This window comes from Balaenoptera ricei, chromosome 1 (assembly GCF_028023285.1).
Source record: "Balaenoptera ricei isolate mBalRic1 chromosome 1, mBalRic1.hap2, whole genome shotgun sequence".
In the NCBI taxonomy this organism is placed as follows: Eukaryota; Metazoa; Chordata; class Mammalia; order Artiodactyla; family Balaenopteridae; genus Balaenoptera; species Balaenoptera ricei.
The window spans coordinates 135,662,140-135,682,626 of record NC_082639.1 but is presented as its reverse complement, the minus strand read 5'-3'; the positions used below and the strand labels follow the sequence as shown (position 1 = coordinate 135,682,626).

At 37.3% G+C, this 20,487-nt stretch overlaps 1 protein-coding gene across 3 annotated transcripts in view; it reads right to left on the bottom strand.

Moving 5' to 3' along the window:
- The window catches only part of KLHL20 (kelch like family member 20), an 87,701-nt gene that overhangs the window by 30,728 nt on the left and 36,486 nt on the right, over positions 1 to 20,487 (bottom strand). For all 3 annotated transcript variants that reach the window (XM_059936544.1, XM_059936554.1, XM_059936564.1), the window contains 4 exons: positions 14,792 to 14,950; positions 13,943 to 14,037; positions 11,522 to 11,637; positions 5,396 to 5,579 (listed from right to left, as the gene is read on the bottom strand). In XM_059936544.1, coding sequence (XP_059792527.1) covers positions 5,396 to 5,579; positions 11,522 to 11,637; positions 13,943 to 14,037; positions 14,792 to 14,950 — 554 coding nt within the window. The remainder of the gene's footprint in view (positions 1 to 5,395; positions 5,580 to 11,521; positions 11,638 to 13,942; positions 14,038 to 14,791; positions 14,951 to 20,487) is intronic.

Below are 20,487 nucleotides of genomic sequence, written 5' to 3'. Positions count from 1 at the left end.
CATAAATGGGTGTTGAATTTTGTCAAAAGCTTTTTCTGCATCTGTTGAGATTATCCCATGGTTTTTATTCTTCAACTTAATATGGTGTATCACATTGATTGATTTGCATATATTGAAGAATCCTTGCATTCCTGGGATAAACCCCACTTGATCATGGTGTATGATCTTTCTAAGGTGTTGTTGGACTCTGTTTGCTGGTATTTTGTTGAGGATTTTTGCATCTGTGTTTATCAGTGATATTTGCCTGTAGTTTTCTTTTTTTGTGACATCTTTGTCTGGTTTTGGCATCAGGATGATGGTGGCCTCGTAGAATGAGTTTGGGAGTGTTCCTCCCTCTGCTGTATTTTGGAAGAGTTTGAGAAGGATAGGTGTTAGCTCTTCTCTAAATGTCTGACGGAATTCGCCTGTGAAACCAGCTGGTCCTGGGCTTCTGTTTGTTTTAAGATTTTTAATCACAGTTTCAATTTCAGTGCTTGTGACTGGTCTGTTTATATTTTCTATTTCTTCCTGTTTCAGTCTCAGAACATTGTGCTTTACTAAGAATTTGTCTATTTCTTTCAGGTTGTCCAATTTATTGGCATACAGTTGCTTGTAGTAATCTCTCATGATCCTTTGTATTTCTGCAGTGTCAGTTGTTACTTCTCCTTTTTCATTTCTAAGTCTGTTGATTTGAGTCTTCTCCCTTTTTTTCTTGATGAGTTTGGCTAATGGTTTATCAATTTTGTTTTATTTCTGATCTGATCTTTATGATTTCTTTCCTTCTTCTAACTTTGGGGTTTTTTTGTTCTTCTTTCTCTAATTGCTTTAGGTATAAGGTCAGGTTGTTTATTTGAGATTTTTCTTGTTTCTTGAGGTGGGATTGTATTGCTATAGACTTTCCTCTTCGAACTGCTTTTGCTGCATCCCATAGGTTTTGGGTCATCGTGTTTTCACTGTCACTTGTTTCTAGGTATTTTTTGATTTCCTCTTTGATTTCTTCAGTGATCTCTTGGTTATTTAGTAGCATACTGTTTAGCCTCCATGTGTTTGGATTTTTTACAGTTTTTTCCCTGTAATGTATATCTAGTCTCATAGCATTGTGGTTGGAAAAGACAGTTGATATGATTTCAATTTTCTTAAATTTACCAAGGTTTGATTTGTGCACCAAGATATGATCTATCCTAGAGAATGTTCCATGAGCACATGAGAAGAAAGTTCTGTTGTTTTTGGATGGAATGTCCTATAAATAAAATTTAGGTCCATCTTGTCTAGTGTGTCATTTAAAGCTTGTGTTTCATTATTTATTTTCATTTTGGATGATCTGTCCATTGGTGAAAGTTGGATGTTAAAGTCCCCTACTATTATTGTGTTACTGTTGATTTCCCCTTTTATTGCTGTTAGCATTTGCGTTATGTATTGAGATGCTCCTATGTTGGGTGCATAAATATTTACAATTTTCATATCTTCTTCTTGGATTGATCCCTTGATCGTTATGGTAGTGTCCTTCTTTGTCTCTTGTAATAGTCTTTATTTTAAAATCTATTTTTTCTGATATGTGAATTGCTACTCCAGCTTTCTTTTGATTTCCATTTGCATGGAATATCTTTTTCCATCCCCTCACTTTCAGTCTGTATGTGTCCCTAGGTCTGAAGTGGGTCTCTTGTAGACAGCATATATGTGGGTCTTGTTTTTGTATCCATTCAGCCAGTCTGTGTCTTTTGGTTGGAGCATTTAATCAATTTACATTTAAGGTAATTATCGATATGTATGTTCCTCTTACCATTTTCTTAATTGTTTTGGGTTTGTTTTTGTAGGTCTATTCCTTCTCTTGTGTTTCCTGACTAGAGAAGTTCCTTTAGCATTTGTTGTAAAGCTGGTTTGGTGGTGCTGAATTCTCAGTTTTTGCTTGTCTGTAAAGGTTTTAATTTCTCTCTTGAATCTGAAAGAGATCCTTGCTGGGTAGAGTAATCTTGGTTGTAGGTCTTTCCCTTTCATCACTTTAAATATGTCCTGCCACTCCCTTCTGGCTTGCAGAATTTCTGCTGAAAGATCAGTTGTTAAACTTATGGGGATTTCCTTGAATATTATTTGTTGCTTTTCCCTTGCTGCTTTTAATATTTTTTCTTTGAATTTAATTTTCGATAGTTTGATTAATATGTGTCTTGGTGTGTTTCTCCTTGAATTTATCCTGTATGGGACTCGTGGTGCTTCCTGGACTTGATTGACTTTCCTTTCCTGTGTTAGGAAAGTTTTCAACTATAATCTCTTCAAATATTTTCTCAGACCCTTTCTTTTTCTTGTCTTTTCTGGGACCCCTATAATTTGAATGTTGGTGTGTTTAATGTTGTCCCAGAGGTCTCTGAGACTGTCCTCAGTTCTTTTCATTCTTTTTTCTTTATTCTGCTCTGCAGTAGTTATTTCCAGTATTTTGTCTTCCAGGTCACTTATCCGTTCTTCTGCCTGAGTTATTCTACTCTTGATTCCTTCTAGAGAATTTTAAATTTCATTTATTGTGTTGTTCATCATTGTTTGTTTGCTCTTTAGTTCTTCTAGGTCCTTGTTAAACGTTTCTTGAATTTTCTCCATTCCATTTCCAAGATTTTGGATCACCTTTACTATCATTACTCTGAATTCTTTTTCAGGTAGACTTCCTATTTCCTCTTGATTTGTTTGGTCTGGTGGGTTTTTTACCTTGCTGCTTCATCAGCTGCGTAGTTCTCTGTCTTCTCATTTTGTTTAACTTTAGAGGAGCTGGGTCTTAGCGTTGATTGATATTACGTGGGGCCGGGAGGTCTCTGGTGGTCCAGTGTCTTGAACTTGGCTCTCCCACCTCAGAGGCTCAGGCCTGACACCAGGCCGGAGCACCAAGACCCTGTCAGCCACACAACTCAGAAGAAAAGGGAGGAAAAAAGAAAGAAAAAAATAAAGTAAAATAAAATAAAGTATATTAAAACAAATTATTAACATAAAAAATAATAAAAAAAAAATGAGAGCAACCAAACCAATAAACAAATCCACCGATGATAACAAGTGTTAAAAACTAAACTAAGATAAACATAAATATCAAAAACAAATCAGCTGTAGACAGCAAACCCTAAGTCTACAGTTGCTCCTAAAGTCCACCACCTCAATTTTGGGATGATTTGTTGTCTATTCAGGTATTCCACAGATGCAGGGTACATCAAGTTGATTGTCGGGATTTAATCCACTGCTCCTGAGGCTGCGTGGAGAAATTTCCCTTTCTCTTCTTTGTTCGCACAGCTCCTGGGGTTCAGCTTTGGTTTTGGTCCCACCTCTGTGTGTAGGTCGCCCTCAGGCATCTGTTCCCCAAGACCTCAGGCACCTTTTCCCCACCTAGACAGGAGGGGGTTAAAGCAGCGCCTGATTAGGGGGCTCTGGCTCACTCAGGCTGGGCAGAGGGAGGGGTATGGTAGTCATAATTGGAACGCGGGGCAAGCCTGTGGCAGCCGAGGCCAGTGTGACGTTGCAACAGCCTGAGGCATGCCGTGTGTTCTCCTGGGGAAGTTGTCCCTGGATCATGGGATCCTGGCAGTGGCAGGCTGCACAGGCTCCCATGGGGGGTGGTGGATAGTGTCCTGTGCTTGCACACAGGATTCTTAGTGGACAGCGGCGGCAGCCTTAGCATTTCATGCCCATCTTTGGGGTCCAAGCTGATAGCCGCAGCTTGCGCCCATCTCTGGAGCTCGCTTAGGCAGTGCTCTGCCTTCTGTGGGCACAGAGGGAAGGAATCGCCTCTCTTTGTGCACCCAAAACAATGGTCTCTTGCCTCTTCGGCAGGTCTAGCCTTTTTCCCGGACTCCCTCCCAGCTAGCTGTGGTGCACTAGCCCCCTTCAGGCTGTGTTCACGCAGCCAACCCCAGTCCTCTCCCTGGGATCTGACCTCCGAAGCCCGAGCCTCTGCTCCCAGCCCCCACCCTCCCCAGCGGGTGAGCAGACAAGCCTCTCAGGCTGGTGAGTGCTGGTCGGCACCGATCCTCTGTGCGGGAATCTCTCCACTTTGCCGTCTGCACCCGTTGCTGTGCTCTCCTCCGTGGCTCCGAAGCTTCCCCCCCCCAGCCCCCCGTCTCCGCCAGTGAAGGGGCTTCCTAGTGTATGGAAACTTTTCCTCCTTCACAGCTCCCTCCCAGAGGTGCAGGTCCTGTCCCTATTCTTTTGTCTCTGTTTTTTCATTTTTCTTTTGCCCTACACAGGTACGTGGGGATTTTCTTCCTTTTTGGGAAGTCTGAGGTCTTCTGCCAGCATTCAGTAGATGTTCTGTAGGAGCTGTTCCACTTGTAGATATATTTTTGATGTATTTGTGGGGAGCGAGGTGATCTCCACGTCTTACTCCTCTGCCATCTTGAAGGTCCCCCTCTTCATTTTTAATTAAAATACTATCAAATTGCTCTTTTTGTAGCTATATATTTGTTTTTAATATCATTAATTTTTCTTTCCAGTTAATTTCTTCTTTCTATTTTCTTGGGTTTTGTTGCTCTTTTTATAACTTTTTGATTTAAAAGCATGATTTATTTTCCCATCTCTTTTATTTTCAAATGAATGCACATAAGTTATAATGTATATAAATTTGCCTCTGAATATTACTTTAGTTGCAGACCACACATTTTGATATTTATGGGCTTCACTGTTATTAAGTTGTAAATATGTAATCATTTCCACCCTTATTTAGTTAACTCAATTTGTTTTTAAGTGTGCTTTTATTTTTTAAACTTCTATGGAGCTGATCCCTCTGTTTTTGTTGTTTTTTCTTTTCAACTATACAATCTGTATCTCTAGATCTTGATATGCTGCAGGGCTTCATAGATGTTTGGTAAGTATCAAGAACACAGCTGAATGAAAAAGGGTTGGATGAGAACAAGAAGCTAAAAGTTATTAAAAAATAAATTATTGTAGGTTTCCAATGTGCCAGGCATTGTCACAGATGTGGGAAAAGACATTTCAATAAACAATTACAGCCAATGTGATATGTACAAGTATGTTCAAAATACTTGTGAAAGATCAGAGGACTGAGTACCTAACTTGTTTGTATGGTGCTGGAGAAGGCTTTATATAAGAAGTACCATTTGAATCTTGAAAAGATATTCCAGGGAAGAACGAACAGCATGCATATATGTAGGCAAAGAGGCACGAAAGAGGACAGCATGTCTAAGGAACTGCAAACAACTTGGTGGGTCTGCACTAGCGTGTTTAGGGAATAGTGGTGTGCCAGGGAGACAGACTGGAAATATAGGTGGAGGTCAGATCATAAAGGACTTGTCTGTCACAGTAAGTGGTCTAGGCTGCCAGCTAGTGCCACAGACACAAAACTAAAGCAACACGTTACATCTGTTTCTAATTAACATCTCAAACAAAACAATATGAATAGGAGAGAAAAACACTTCAAATTGACCCTACTTACCTTTCAACACTATTGAGATAAGAGGACCCATCATGGCCTCCTACTGCATATAACAGGTCATCAAGAACACTGACCCCAACTCCACATCGCCTTTTGCTCATTGAAGCTACCATTCGCCATTCATTGGTCTGTGGATCATATCGTTCAACACTGGAAATGGCATCTCCACTGCACCAACCACCAACTGGGGAAGTAACAGAAATGGTCAGGAGAATACCTGTCCTAAAGCATAGAATGTATCACTCACTGCTAACTTTTATTTGGTTAAGTCCTAATGCTTGGGCTTATTACCAAACGCCTCTAGAAGCAGGTTAAAACATAAGTTATGATTTTTACTTATTCCACTGGGATTGCTATAATCTTTAAAATTTTCTAAATAAGTTAGTATTAGGTCCATTTTACAGAGGAGGGCAAGGACACCAATTCAAATTATATTGGGAAGTAATGTGGCATTTAATGGCTAGAACGTTGAATTTAGTTAGAAAACTAGGGCTTGACTGTTGCCTCTACATAAATGTAATGTATTATCAAAAACCAAAGGAAGAACCATACCTCAGAAGCCTGTTTAAAAAAAAATTTCTTTTATTCTGTTAGGGGAGAGGGATTTCAGCTCATCTACTCGTGACCTCATCTTGTGACTAAAAATAATAAAAAAATTCTTATGACTTATAAAATGTTTTGCCTTCTGTTTAATCTGCAGTCTGTACTGAATTTTACAATATCCAACATGACATTCAGGATCAGAACACATTTTGAAGAAATTACATTTTTCATAAGTAAGTAATACTCAGAATAACAGGTTCAAACTGAGTTCAATAAAGCTTCTCTGAGTGTTCCCTGAAAAAAAGTGTAATTATAGCAGATAAATTTAATTTGTTATTCTTTAAAATCATCTCTATTTCAATCTAAAATAAGAGCTAGATTCTGGAGCTTAAAAAGTGAAGTCTAAGGATAACTTAACCTCAAAACATTTGAAAACTAATGGTTTCTAGGAGGTCTCAATAACTTCCTGAGCCAGAATAAAATGGGAATGTTTCTAACCTTCTTCTGGTGGATTTGAAAACTCATTCCTTATTTCAAATCTCAATATGCTGTATACATTTTATTTTATTATGATTTCATTTAAATTAGGATATTCAACTAATACTAAATCACAGTAAGTTTTCTATATATTAATTTGCTTAAATTTGAATTCTGTTCTGGGATATATGCCTGGAGTTTCAATATCAGAGAAAACATCTTAACTTCCAACATAAAATTTGGCTGCAAATGTGAGGGTTATAAGCACTTGAGACAAATCAAACAGCCTAATCATTAAACCTCAGGCACAATTTATAATGAAAGCTATTAAAACCAGCTTTTTATTGGATTACACGGCTCCAAATCAAGTTAATATCACTTCATAATCTGTGTTCTTTGATACTAAAGAAAAAAAAATAGGCCGTTAGGAAATCAAATTTAAACCTTTCCTGTGACCTGGGGAAACAAGAAAAGGAAAAAGTTGTTCAATTCCACTGCCTCATGGCAATTTTTTGTGCATTATGATTTCCAAGGCAGCAGGTGATGGTATAATGGGGACAGAACTAGCTAAGTTATTATTACAAGCCAATACACTGTACTTAGCAAGATAAAGTGTATGCATAGTTTCTGTTGTGAGAACTCTCAATTTGTGTTAAGTGATGTACTTAAGACAAAATATTGCTGAAAAGGTGACATATAGTTTTATATGCGTGAGATGTTGACTGTGAAAAGAATTACTTCACAGACAGATTTGATAAAAAAGTGTTACCTTAAAGTAGGCAACTTTCACAAAGTGTCTGGAATAAGGATCACTGAACTGAATACTAAAAAAAAAAAATCCCCAACAAAACAGAAGCACAGAATTGAGAAGCATCAAGAAACCTAATGGAAAACAAGAGGACAAGCCAGAAGACATCAGTAGGAGTAAAATGCTGAGTTAAAAAACTACTGAGATTATAGATTTGATCTTAGGCTTCCAGGATGAAGAAATGAAGACTCAATTTTCCAAAGTTACGTGAGAAATGGTAATTTGGCATTCCAAAGATAATGAAAAAATTGCAGTAAAAACCAAAGCAAATTAAGGATTAAGTTTTAAGTAGAGACAGGTGGGTCAAGATCTAAAATAATGTCAGTGGAACAGTATCACTCAAGAACAGAGGTCAGATCTGGATAGCATAAAAAGACTGAGAAAGCAGGGAAAACCAATACAGTTGTAAAGAAAAAGACCTAATGGTTTTTCTCTACAAATGAAAAAGGAAACTTTAATAGTGTAAAAGAGGTGACATATGATTTAACTTTTCTTCTTTATGTTTTTCTGTGTTAACAAATATTTCTATATTTCATGTGTATTCACTTCTATGATCAGAAAAACTTTTAAAAAGTGTTATTTACAAATAGGTTATCATGGGACTTCCCTGGTGGTCCAGTGGTAAAGAATCCACCTTCCAGTGTAGGGGACACGGGTTCAATCCCTGGTCCGGGAACTAAGATCCCACATGCTGCGGGGCAACTAAGCCCGCACCACAACTACTGAGTCTGTGTGCCTCAACCAGAGAGCCCACGTGCTGTAAACTACAGAGCCCATATGCTCTGGAGCCTGTGCACCACAACTACAGAGCCCACGTGCTCTGGAGCCCACGCCACAACTAGAGAGAAAACCCGCACCCCACAACTAGAGAGAAGGCTGTGCACCGCAACAAAGAGCCCATGCCGCAATGAAAGATCCCACATACCACAACGAAGATCCTGCATACCGCAACTAAGACCCGACGCAGCCAAAAATAATAAATAAATAAATTAAATAAATATTAAAAAAAAAAAGGTTATCTTTCATGCACAAAGTGACATTAGCAATCCATTATTGTTTTCCAATTTTCCTTTTCCATTAATCATGATGGGTCGACGCTAATTTCTCACTAGTGTTCCTCAGGATCAACAGCATGCAATTAATCTTTATTGAGTGCCTGCTCTGACAAGATTGCTATACACTCTGGAAACTACAAAAATAAATCAGAGATGGTCCTTGCTCTGAAGTAGTTAAAAATATAGTAGAGGAATCAGATACCCAATCAGCAATATGAAATTATGAGATTACTAGCAAGAGTTTGAGATCATGAAATTGATCCAATTTAACTGGCTTCTAAAGAAGGCAAAGTGTGATTTCATTAATACCATGATTTAATCAACAGAGGCTAATGAGATTTTAGTGAAGATGGTTACACATTGAAAACATGGCACCTGACAATTTATAATCATATTATATTGGAAGAATATGGTGGGAACCAGCAGGATAAAGATGGCAGCTGTTGAGTAATTCAAATCAAGTTTAAATTTCTATTTAATGGAGCTACATTATTGTCTCTCAGCATCCCCAAAGGTGTACCTTGTCTAGTTCCACTGGGTTGGTAACCCCCACTGAATCCATAAAGAACCCTGGACCTGAAATGTATTGTACGTTCCATAAACCTATTTGGCTGTTTCTAGCTTTTGATCATAGGAAGGTTCTCTTCTGTTCCATTTTCTCCTGAGTTCCCATTATCCTCCCCTCTTCCTTAACCTAGTTCTTAATTCACTGCCAGAATGTTCTGAGGCTGATGAAACAGTAGTATACTGTTATCCCTTCTCCAGGTACTATAACAGCCAAATAAAATAGTTAATAGATCTTGATAACAATGGATATACCTCCACAAAGATGGCCCTACTAGTACTAGAATTCCTGAAACCAACATGACATCATGAAAATAAACCTTAGGTACCAAATAATTAGATCTTGCATCCTTCTAATTAAAAAAAAAATAGATAACTGACTTTCATAATTGGGGAAACAGAAACTCTGATGTAATTTATAGCATTCTTGTATGTATAGGGAGCTGGCACATAAACTACTTTTATAAATAAAAGACCTTTAACAATATAATTTATCTAGTTTAACCAACAAAGCTAAACAAATGTTATAAAGACCTCCCTGGGAACTTAACCAGATCTGGCAATGAATTTATTCACCGATTTATGGCAACTATAGATGGTATGTGGGAGTGAGGAGGCAGATGTACATAGGTGTGAGCATGCAAGCAAGTAAACCCACATGAGTATGTGAATATGTACCTGTGCATGCATATATATAGGAATGAAAGTCATAGGAATAAATAAGAATGATAATAGAAATAAATCTATTAATAACAATAAACAGAGACATAGGATACTGGGAGTATGGGAGAATTCAGTACATGATGAATTAATAATCAAGTTTGAAATCTAAAACAGAATGAAGGAATGCTTTCAAAAGAGAAGGAAAAAGCCCGATGAGGATTAGACAGAAAAAGAAAATGTGGCATCAATTTTCTTCTTGAAGAAATGCTACAGTCCTCTATGTGAAGAAATTTAGATGAAAAAATTTAAAAAGGAGATCTCAAACATAAATTATCAAATTTTTCTTCTAAAAATGTAAGGGAAAATACATTCCCACATGCCAAGAGAAAACAAAATTGAAGGGAAAAAGATAGGCAAGTGGTTAGGCTGAAGGGGAAGGATACTATGCCCCAGTGATTACATAGAATTCCCTGATGAAAAGGAATAGAACACTTAACATATCAAACAGAATCCGAGAAAGCCTACATTTAATAGCCATGGAATTACTGAAATGTGGGAGCATAAGTACAAAGAATACAATAGGTTCCAGCTAGTTCCATGAATCAGGATTTGAAAAAAATTTTGAAGAGAAAGAACTTGCTATAGACTGAATGTGTCCCTCTGAAATTCATATATTGAAATCTATTCCTCAATGTGATGGTATCAGGAGGTGAGGCCTTAGGGAGGTGCTCTGCCCTCATGCATGGAATTAGTACTCTTATAAAAGAGACTTCAGAGAGATCCCATGCCCCTTCCTCCACATGAGGACATAGCAAAAGATGAAAAGATGGAGTTTATGAAGAAGGACAAAGTGGGCCCTCACCAGACACCAAAATCTGCCGGCACCTTGATCTTGTACTTGCCAGCCTCCAGAACTATAAGAAATAAGTTTCTGTTGTTTATAAGCCACCCAGTATATGCTTTTCTGTTATAGCAGTCTGAACGGACTAAGACAGAACTAGTGAGAAGTTTTACCAAACGGTGAGAAAGTTGTTATTCAAGTGACTAAGAGAGCTGAATTTATGTGCACAGAAGTGAAATATCTAAGACTGAAAGTTCTCAGATACTTAGGGGCAGACAGTGGGAGCAGAATGATACAGCAGGATGTCTTGGGCTCAATCTAGCTCAGGAGAGCTAGGAAAGAGTGTAACTGTTTAATGTAAGATAATGTTTGACAGTTCCATTTAATTATGAGGTGACTGGCACATTGGAATATAAATTCATGCATATGATTTATTATAACAAAACATCCACTGCATGACATTTTTAGATTTATATAAAAATGCAGCACTCTTTTGGAGAGCACCAGTGTTGGATCATGAGTTAAGAGTCAAGATACATCATAAGTTATTTTTTGTTTGTTTTTAAAAGGTGTGAACTTTTTTTTTTTTTTTACAATTAAAAAAAATATTTTATTTTTTTGGCCATGTGCTGCACAGCATGCTGGTTCTTTTTTTTTTTTTTTTTTTTTTTTTGAATAAATTTATTTATTTATTTATTTTAGCTGTGTTGGGTCTTCGTTTCTGTGCGAGGGCTTTCTCTAGTTGCGGCAAGCGGGGATCACTCTTCATTGCGGTGCGCGGGCCTCTCACTATCGCAGCCTCTCCTGTTGCGGAGCACAGGCTCCAGACGTGCAGGCTCAGTAGTTGTGGCTCACAGGCCCAGTTGCTCCCCGGCATGTGGGATCTTCCCAGACCAGGGCTCGAACCCGTGTCCCCTGCATTGGCAGGCAGATTCTCAACCACTGCGCCACCAGGGAAGCCCAGCATGCTGGTTCTTAATTCCCCAACCAGGGACTGAACCTGTGCCCCCCGCAGTGGAAGCGCAGAGTCTTGACCACTGGACCACCAGGGAAGTCCACATCATAAATTATTATGCATTTCTTACGGATATCACAACTGACCAAAGGACTACTCAAATGACAGTCTCTCAAGTGGGAAAATATTCGGTTTAGTCACAGTATGTTAAGATACAAACCTGCAAAGAGTACTTCTCCACATCGAATAGGTTTCCGTGGTCTTGTCCTTGGTCCTTGCATTAGTGGTCGTTCTTGAGGCAATAGAAGATAGTTTTTAGCCTCATCTACCAAGTCTCTGTGGAAAAATTCTGCTGTTATTCCAAATGTCTAAATAATATTGTTAGTAAAATCCCAATATGGTTAAGGAATATGTAAGATGGCAAAGGGGAGCAAGCATAAATCAAACCAAATCATGAATGCCAGCCAACATTAAAAAGGTCACAAACATGAGAGCAATGATGCCAGTCACACTGTGAGCTGTGAATTGATTGGTATTTCCATCATGACTTCATATCTTACCGCAAATTTATCCTAAAACTCAACATGCTTGAGGCTAACAATAACTTATGGGGAACTAAAAATTACAACTTAATTATCAGCCTGCATAGTTACTGCTTTCTAATGAATTTTACTAGATTTTGCAGGATACTGGCAAAGTAGCACATCAGCCATGACACTAGATATTTGCTAGATTAAAGTAATAAAACTAGGCCAAAAATTGGATTGCTAAAAAGAAACACTCTATTGTCATTTAATATTAATTTTCTATCTGGTACTGTATGAATAGTTTATTCTCAACAAGTCTACTGAGGATGAACACAGTTTTTTTTTTTTTTTTTTCTATTAAGGTACTTTAATGAGAAGAACCTAGTAATTACACTTGTTAAATACAATATCCTAACTCAAACTATTTATGTACTTATTTCACTTGAGTCCTTTGAGTGATTCAATGTGTGACTAGTGCAAATTCAATCTGTCACTCTGTTCTTTCTCAACTCTGAAAGTGTTTCCTAAATTACACTATATTTTCATTTCTCTATTTACTTTATATTACATCGAGTAATTTATTCCTGCTGGACCAGTCCCAGGCATGACCCAGTAATGTTCTTCCAGTATATGGCTTTGCTAAGGCCTCATCTGGGTTTATTTATGCTAAAAACAAAAACAAACAAAAACCCCCCAAAATCCCAAGCTGATGGCCAAGAACTTTTTCTAGCTTCCTCAGCTAAAAACAAAGACTGTGATCTCCTAATTACTGGTTTTTAATTAAGTTGTTCAAGGGTTCCTAGAAAGAGTACTATAGAGCTAATACTTAGCAGCCAACACAAAATTAATAGTAACAACAATAATAAGGGCTTAATACATATTAACTCATTTAATCTCCACCACAGCCCTGTGGAATAGGTACTGTTATTATCCCTATTTTATAGATAAAGGAACTGTACCAGAAAGAGGTTTAAGTAACTTGAATAAGGTCACACAGCTAGTAAATAATAAGGTCAGGATATCAGGAACAGGCTTCTTTTAAAAGTGACTTTATAAGTATCTTTAATTTCTTCATTGGAATCAGTACAATCCAATTTATATTTTATGGGAGAGGGGCACCTTTGTATTGTTTCTTCAGATTTCAGCATCCATAGTTCATGTGGTTTTCCTTCTGCTGTTATAAATATTTGGGGGGAATTAATTGCCACTTGTCTTTAAGTTTAAAAGGTAAACACCTAAAACCCCCTCTAACATCTCCTGTTACAGGAACACACTTCAGATTATAGAAGAAATGCAAATGAATCTATATGTCCTATCTCTGTTCTAGAGATTCCTGATTCTAGAACAAGTTTCTTTAGTCACGAAGGGAGATCCAAAGGTTGGTATAGTTTAAAGAGAGTTCTGACTCACTCTTTCATTTTTATATGTGGAACATGCTGGGAAACAATAGTTAAAAACACCATATGGTTTAAGATTTGAAACTAAACCTTAAAATCTGTCAAGTGGAAAAGTAGTTTATTAAATTTTGTATATAGTACAGAGATAGCCCAATAAAGTAGGTGTTCTGTTTGTCATGTAAAAGCATTTAGAGTTTCTTTCAGTCAAAAAAAATTATGAAACTGCTTCATCAAGCTCTAGTGGAAATCTTTCCATAGCTACTTTAGGGGTGTAGTAGACCTTTAACTCTGTCCACAATCTCAGAAAGCAAGGCTGATCCTATTCCCTAACTTGGCATATGTAATGGAATGAAAAAGTGCTCCTCATACACTTTTTTGATGGAGTCAAGAGCATTATTTATCTCAAGAAAAGATGTATTAGCAGAGAATTGCCTCTTCAAACTCAAGCTTGCATTAAATCTTAGAAATCTACCTCTTTATTGCCACTTCTACACTAATAAATACCACACATAAAAAAACTAATGGAATGGAATACTGTAAGTTCAGTCATCTCTTTTTCCATCTCCTTTTGACCCTAGCCCAGAAGAAAAACCAGTTAAATATTGCCTTGATTTCAGCACTAAAAAACACAATATTTAGGAAGCAATACAAATAAGGAAATTAGGAGAGGACAGGAATGTTTGGTTGTTGATTTTTCCCATCCAGGGTCATTCATACCTGCATTCTTCATCACTTTTGATGAGGGGATCAGAGCCTACAGTACCCACCAGAAACTTGGGACTAAGCAAAGGCAAACGAACATGCTGCAGCACCTATGAGATAATAAACACTATTAAAGGCACAAACTCCCATCTGCAAAATATTTAAGAGAATACATAACCCATGCTCCCTACTGTGTTTCCAACTATTTTGAGATCTAATTGGATTAATTAATTGATCTAACTAATAAACAATGAAGACGGAGGGAAGGCATAAATACTAAATTTATTCTAACCACCAATTCAGTAATTAGAATAATCAGAAAATTGAAAGCACACTAATATCACTTTAGAATGCTACTTTATGCTTTCAGCAGTATGTTGTTATAAGCTCTTCTATAATTAGCTCACATGGCTGTACTCTAATTAACAATCTAGAAGAATATCCTATTAAGTTGCTAAGGACTATCATAACAAGAACATTAAATATTTCATTTAGTGACCACTTATGACCCATATAATTCTTTACTCTTCAAACTGTGGTGGGATTTCCAAGCCATAGGGAAGGGAAGCATGATAATTGCTATCCTTGCTTTCTTTTGTTCATTTTGTATCATTTAAGTTCTGTTTTGTGCTATGGCCCAAACCTAGAGTTGATGCAAAACAGAAGAAGCAAAGGAGCAAAAAGTTCATAATGATAAACACTTAAAATGCTTCTTAACACTTATCTCCTTGATTATTTGGAAAGAGATGGTCTTTTTTACAGTCTAATATGAAGGCTAGTGAAGATTGTTTCTTTTTTGCAAGTCAAATACATATTATTTCATCCAGTACAAAACAGTTACTTAAAGAAGCATTTCCATCATACCTGGGGTAACTGAGGACGTCTTTCTTGAATACTGTATTTAACCCAGGCCATCACTGCATTGAACACCTGTTCTTCACTGCGAACATTTAGTTCATCACTAGATATTATATCAATGAGTTGATTGGCTGGAAGCAACATGAACTCTTCACTTTCCATCACCTGTTTGAAGTTCGGTAAGAAAAAAAAAAGAACTCTGTGATCAGATTTGATTGTTTTAATATTTTTCTTCAGGGTTGTAGGGCAAAACTCTATTCCACAATGGAGCTGAAGTTCAAAACAGTACCAGAGGACAAGAAAAGTTTAAAAAGAAAACAGAGATAGCTGGAGCACAGAGGATTTTTAGGACAATGAAACTATCCTGTATGATACTACAATGGTGGATACATATCATTAGACATGCGTCAAAACTCATAGAATGTACAACACCAAGAATGAACCCTAATGTAAATTATGGACTTTGGGTGATAATAGCATGTCAAGGTAGGTTCATTAGTTGTCACAAATGTACTTCTCTGTTGCAAGATGTTGATATTGGAAGAGGTTATGTGTGTGTGGCGACAGGGTACATGGGAACTGTACTTTCTGCTCAATTTTGCTGGGAACCTAAAACTGCTCTAAAAAAATAAAGTTTATTAATTTTTAAAAAGGGAACATAGAATACAGAGGGCACAGTTAAAATTTAGGAAAAATAATAATTTGTGATTTAAGCAATTTAAGAAAAATGATACTTTTTTTCCAAAATGAAGTATGAAGATAAAAATTTATATTCAAAATAAACTAAACTAACTATACCAAATTAGAACTCCCAGAAATATAAGAGGCATATAAAAAAATCAGGAAAAGCTTTTAGAGGAAGGTTAGTTGCTGAAAGGGCAATGTCTAGGGCAGAAGCACCAAGGGGCCAGTTTGAAAAAAGAATGAGCATGTCAGCATTTCTACAAGCAAAAATGAACATAACGATGAGAGCATTACACCCAGGAAAACGCCTCTGAGGACCAAACCACTCTGATATGTTCATATTCTCATATATATATATATGAAACTACAGACACACCAATTATTTATCTGTACCCAAGGCTTTAGGGCATTGTCAGAACGCAGATGAAATGGCAACATTGCTGTGCAGTCCAGCCACAAATCCCCGAATCTTGTAAAGCTTGTCATCGGTATGTAGAGTAAAAGGGACAAGGTGCAATGCAGAGAAGGGAAATGGTCACTGCTACACTCCATGTGGTTTGTTCTCCCATTCAGAAGAGTGTGCTACATGTGATGTCTGTTAATGTAGGAAGGATATGGTTTAAGAGCTCAAATTCCCACCATGCAAGCTCTGATGCAGATGATGTATTCTCTCGGGACAGGGTTATTTTCATGCTCGTCAAAAAGTCAGAATATTTAGGAGGAAACGAGATAAGCCATAACAATTTGAATATCTGATTAAGAATTTTTCCCCAAGTACATTAGAAAAAATGCAAATCTCAAAATAAAAGTTAAGGGCCATAAGGTCATCTGTACTTATAGTGGAAAACACTAATGAGCACTTCGAGTTTTATGGCACAAGTCTTCATATCATCTGAATGAGAGACCTTCTGGGGTTCAGGAATGAAATAGGAAACCTTTAAATTTTAGGTGAGGTTGCTTAGCCAGGTCACTTAGTTAGAATGCCTGCATTGTACTCTCTGTGGCAGGGTTGTTGGATTTAGCAAATAAGAGTACAGGGCATATTTATACTAAAAACTATTTGTTGTTCATCTGAAATAAATTCAATTGGCCATCCTGTATTTTATCTGGCAGCCTTATGTTGGGGGCTATAAAGTCAAGAGCCAGATTTGGGGCCTAGCTCCAAATGAAGTATGCTGGCCTTCACGGCATACAAAATTTTAGCCATAGTTGTATCTTTCTTTCCTCTTATTTTCTTTTTACTCTGATTTCTTTACTTAAGACAAGTGGTATTGTATATCTTTGTGAAGTGCATTAACATTCTTTTAGGATCTTGTCAGAGTATAAATTTTCCCCCCAATTTAGTGATTATAAAACAAATATATAAATATCAAGGAACACCAAGTTTAAAGTTTAACAAGTCACTTACTGGAAATCTTAGATGGCAAGAAGACACAAACATCTGTGTGAGAAAATGTTTTTTGGCACTAAGAGCAAAGAGTAAAAATAATATTTTTGATGAACAAAGTCTGGTTAAAACGTCACTTCTCTTTTTTCCATCAACAAGAAAAAGATATTAACGATCTACCATTAGGGCAAATCTAGCACTGAAGTCTATCCTTGAACCAAACAACCAGGTTAAGAAAATAATGCTTTAAAATACCCACTTTTTAAATAAAAGTTTGCAGGAGATCTAATTTTAAGTCCCACACTATTATGGTAATGAGCTAACTTTTAGTTTCTTCAGATAAATGTAGATACAATCTGAAAAATGAATAAAGCTGAAAACAATAAGAATGAATAAGGAAAGTATTCTAGAGTTGTAACAGAAATGAATGGTGAATTCACTGATGTTGAGTTGAAAAAAAAATTTAAGTTTATGTTTATGAGCAAGCGTAACACTGTATGAATTAAGTTATGCCTAATAAAATAGAAGGAAATTAAATATAGATTTAAGTTCGAAAATAACTTAAATGAATCACAAGTTTTCAGCCCCAAACGGTAACTTTCTTTGCATCCACACAGAACCATTCTAGTCCATGATCAAGGGTAAGGTTTCCTCACTGGGATTTCAATATATCAGTTGACTTTGGAGGCAGGGTTAGAACTGCAAGGGATCCTAAAAACCTTCTCTACTGTTAAAAATATTCTTCAGATATTTGTAACTACCTTAGATCTAAAACTGAAGCTATGATTAAAGCAGGAAATTTAAAAAAATCAACTTTATTTATTCATTTAAAATGTACAGTTCAGTAAGTTTTGATAAATGTATATACTCATGTAACCATGACCACAATAAAGATATAGGACATTACCATCATTCCCAAAGATTCTAAAGCAGGGATTTCTTAATCTGGGGTCCAATGACTTTGGAAAATTATTTTGGAAATCCTAAATGATGGCAAATCTTTATTTTTTGGAGAGTGGGTTTGATATTTAAAAACAGTGGAATGAAGTTAAGAGTCAAATCTGTTAAAGAAGTTGTGTGAAGGAGTTACTTTGAATGAGAAATTAAGTGTGACTATAAAATACTGACTCAATTAATTTTAATGAAGTATAAACTCCATTTAGTTATGGTGTATTCCTCTTTTTATATTTTGTTGGAATCAATTTACTAATATTGTATTAAGGACTTTCTCATCTAAATTCATGAGAGATATTGATCTGTAGTTTTATTTTAGTGTCTGTGGTTTTGACATCAGGGTGATTTTGACCTTATTTGGCAACCTCCACCACTTTTTTCTGAAAGATTTGGTATATGATTAGTATTATTTCCTTCTTAAATGTTCGATAGAATTCACCTTCTGGGACTGGTGTTTTTTTTTGTGGGAAGGTTTTTAAATCACTGGTTTAAAATTTCTTTCATAGATATAGGGTTATTCTGGTTTTCTGTTTCTTCTTAAGTTTTTGTAATTTGTGTTTTTCAAACAATTTGCCAATTTCATGTTGTTGAATTTATTGGCAAAACATTGCTCATGATATTCCCTTATTATCCTTTTTAATGTCTGAGGGATTTGAAGTGATGTCCTCTCTTTTATTTCTGATACTGGTAATTTGTATCTTCTCTCCTTTTTTTCTTGATCAGTACAGCTAGAGGTTCATCAATTTTTTTCAAAGTACCATTAATTTTTGCTTCATCCTTTATACTTTGTTCCTTCTACTTTGGGTTTAATTTGCTCTTCTTTTTTTCTAGTTTACAAAAGTAACCACTGGAACAAAAATACAAACCTTCCTATATATCAAAAGATATTAAAATGAAAAGCAAAGAAGACACTATACAGAGAAATAGAGTAAAAACAACTAAATCAGATACTATTTACAAAAATATAATATAACAGAGTTGACAACAAACATATCAGTCATAGCAATAGATACAAGTGGGTTTTAACTGCCTATTTAAAGAAAAAGATTTTCAAACTGGCTCATAAAGCAAAACCCAATTCAAGAAAAATACCTAAAACATCATGATGCAAAAAGACTAAAAGTAAAGGGATGGGCAAAGATACATCAAGCAACTGAAAACAATAAGAAAACAGGAACAGAAAGCCAGATATCAGACAAAATAGAATTCAGAGAACAAAATAATTAAATCTGACAAGGGAGGACACTTTACAAAGCTAAAAGTTACAATTTATAAGATACAAAAGGATTATATATTCATCAAGCAACATAGTGACAACAAATATAAACTACAGATAATGCAAGGGGTAATAGATAGAAACACATTAATAATAAGAGACTAACATATGTGGACAAAAAATAAGAATATAAAAGAGCTAAGAGGGGAGAGTAGCCAAGATGGCAAAGCAGAAAGACCCCGAGCTCACCTCCTCTCATGAGCACACCAAAATCACAACTATCTGCAGAAGAACCATCGATGAAAAAGACTGGAACCTACTAGAAAAGATCTTCTACAACTAAAGATATAAAGAAGGAACCACAACAAGACTGACAGGAGGGGCAGACTCGTGATATAATCAAATCCCATAGCCCAGGGAATTCCCTGGTGGTCCAGTGGTTAGGACTCTGCACTTTCACTGCCGAGGGCCCGGGTCCAATCCGTCGTTGGGGAACTAAGATCCCACAAGGCGTGCAGTGCAGAAAAAAAAAGAAAAAAGAAAAAAAAATCCCATAGCTCTAGGAGGGCAACCAACAAACTGGAGAATAATCATATTGCAGAGGTTCTCCCAAAGGAGTGAGAGTTCTGAGCTCCACGTCAGACTCCCTAGGCCAGGAGTAAGGCACTGGGAAGAAAAGCCCCCAGAGCATTTGGTTTTGAAGGCCAGCGGGGCTTAATTGCAGGAGCCCCACAGGACTGGGGGAAATAGAGACTTCACTCTTAAAGTGTGCACACAAAAATCTCACGTGCACTGGGACCCAGGGAAAAAGCAGTAATTTGATAGGAGCCTCTGCCAGACCTACCTGCTGGTCTTGGAGAGTCTCCTAGAGAGGTGGGGGGTGACAGTGGCTCACCCTGGGGACATAGACACTGGTGGCAGACCTACTGGGGAACATTCAAATGTGTGAACAATGCTACTGGCAGCTGCCATCTTGGCTCATTAGCAACAAGACCTGGCCCCACCCAATAGCCTATAGGTGCCAGTGCTGGGATGCCTTGGGCCAAACAACTAAGTGGGCAGGGACACAGCCCTATCCATCAGCAGACAGGCTGCCTAAAGACTTCCTGAGCCCACGGCTCTCTCTAAACATGCCCCTAGACACAGCTCTGCCCACCAGAAGGCCAAGGCCCAGCTCCACCCACCACTGGGCAGGCACCAGCCCTTCCCACCAACAAGCCTGCACTAGCCTCTAGACCAGCCTCACCCATCAGGGGGCAGACACCAGATGCAAGAAAACTATGATCCTGTAGCCTGTGGATCGAGTACACCAACAGCAGGCCAGACCATACCCTGGAATCAGCTGGGATCTGGCCCTGCCCACTAGCAGGCCAATGCAAGGTTTGGGACACTGTGGACCCCATACCCAACTGTGTCAGGAAATGCCCCCATATTCCCCGATAATCTGAAATGAGCTCGGGG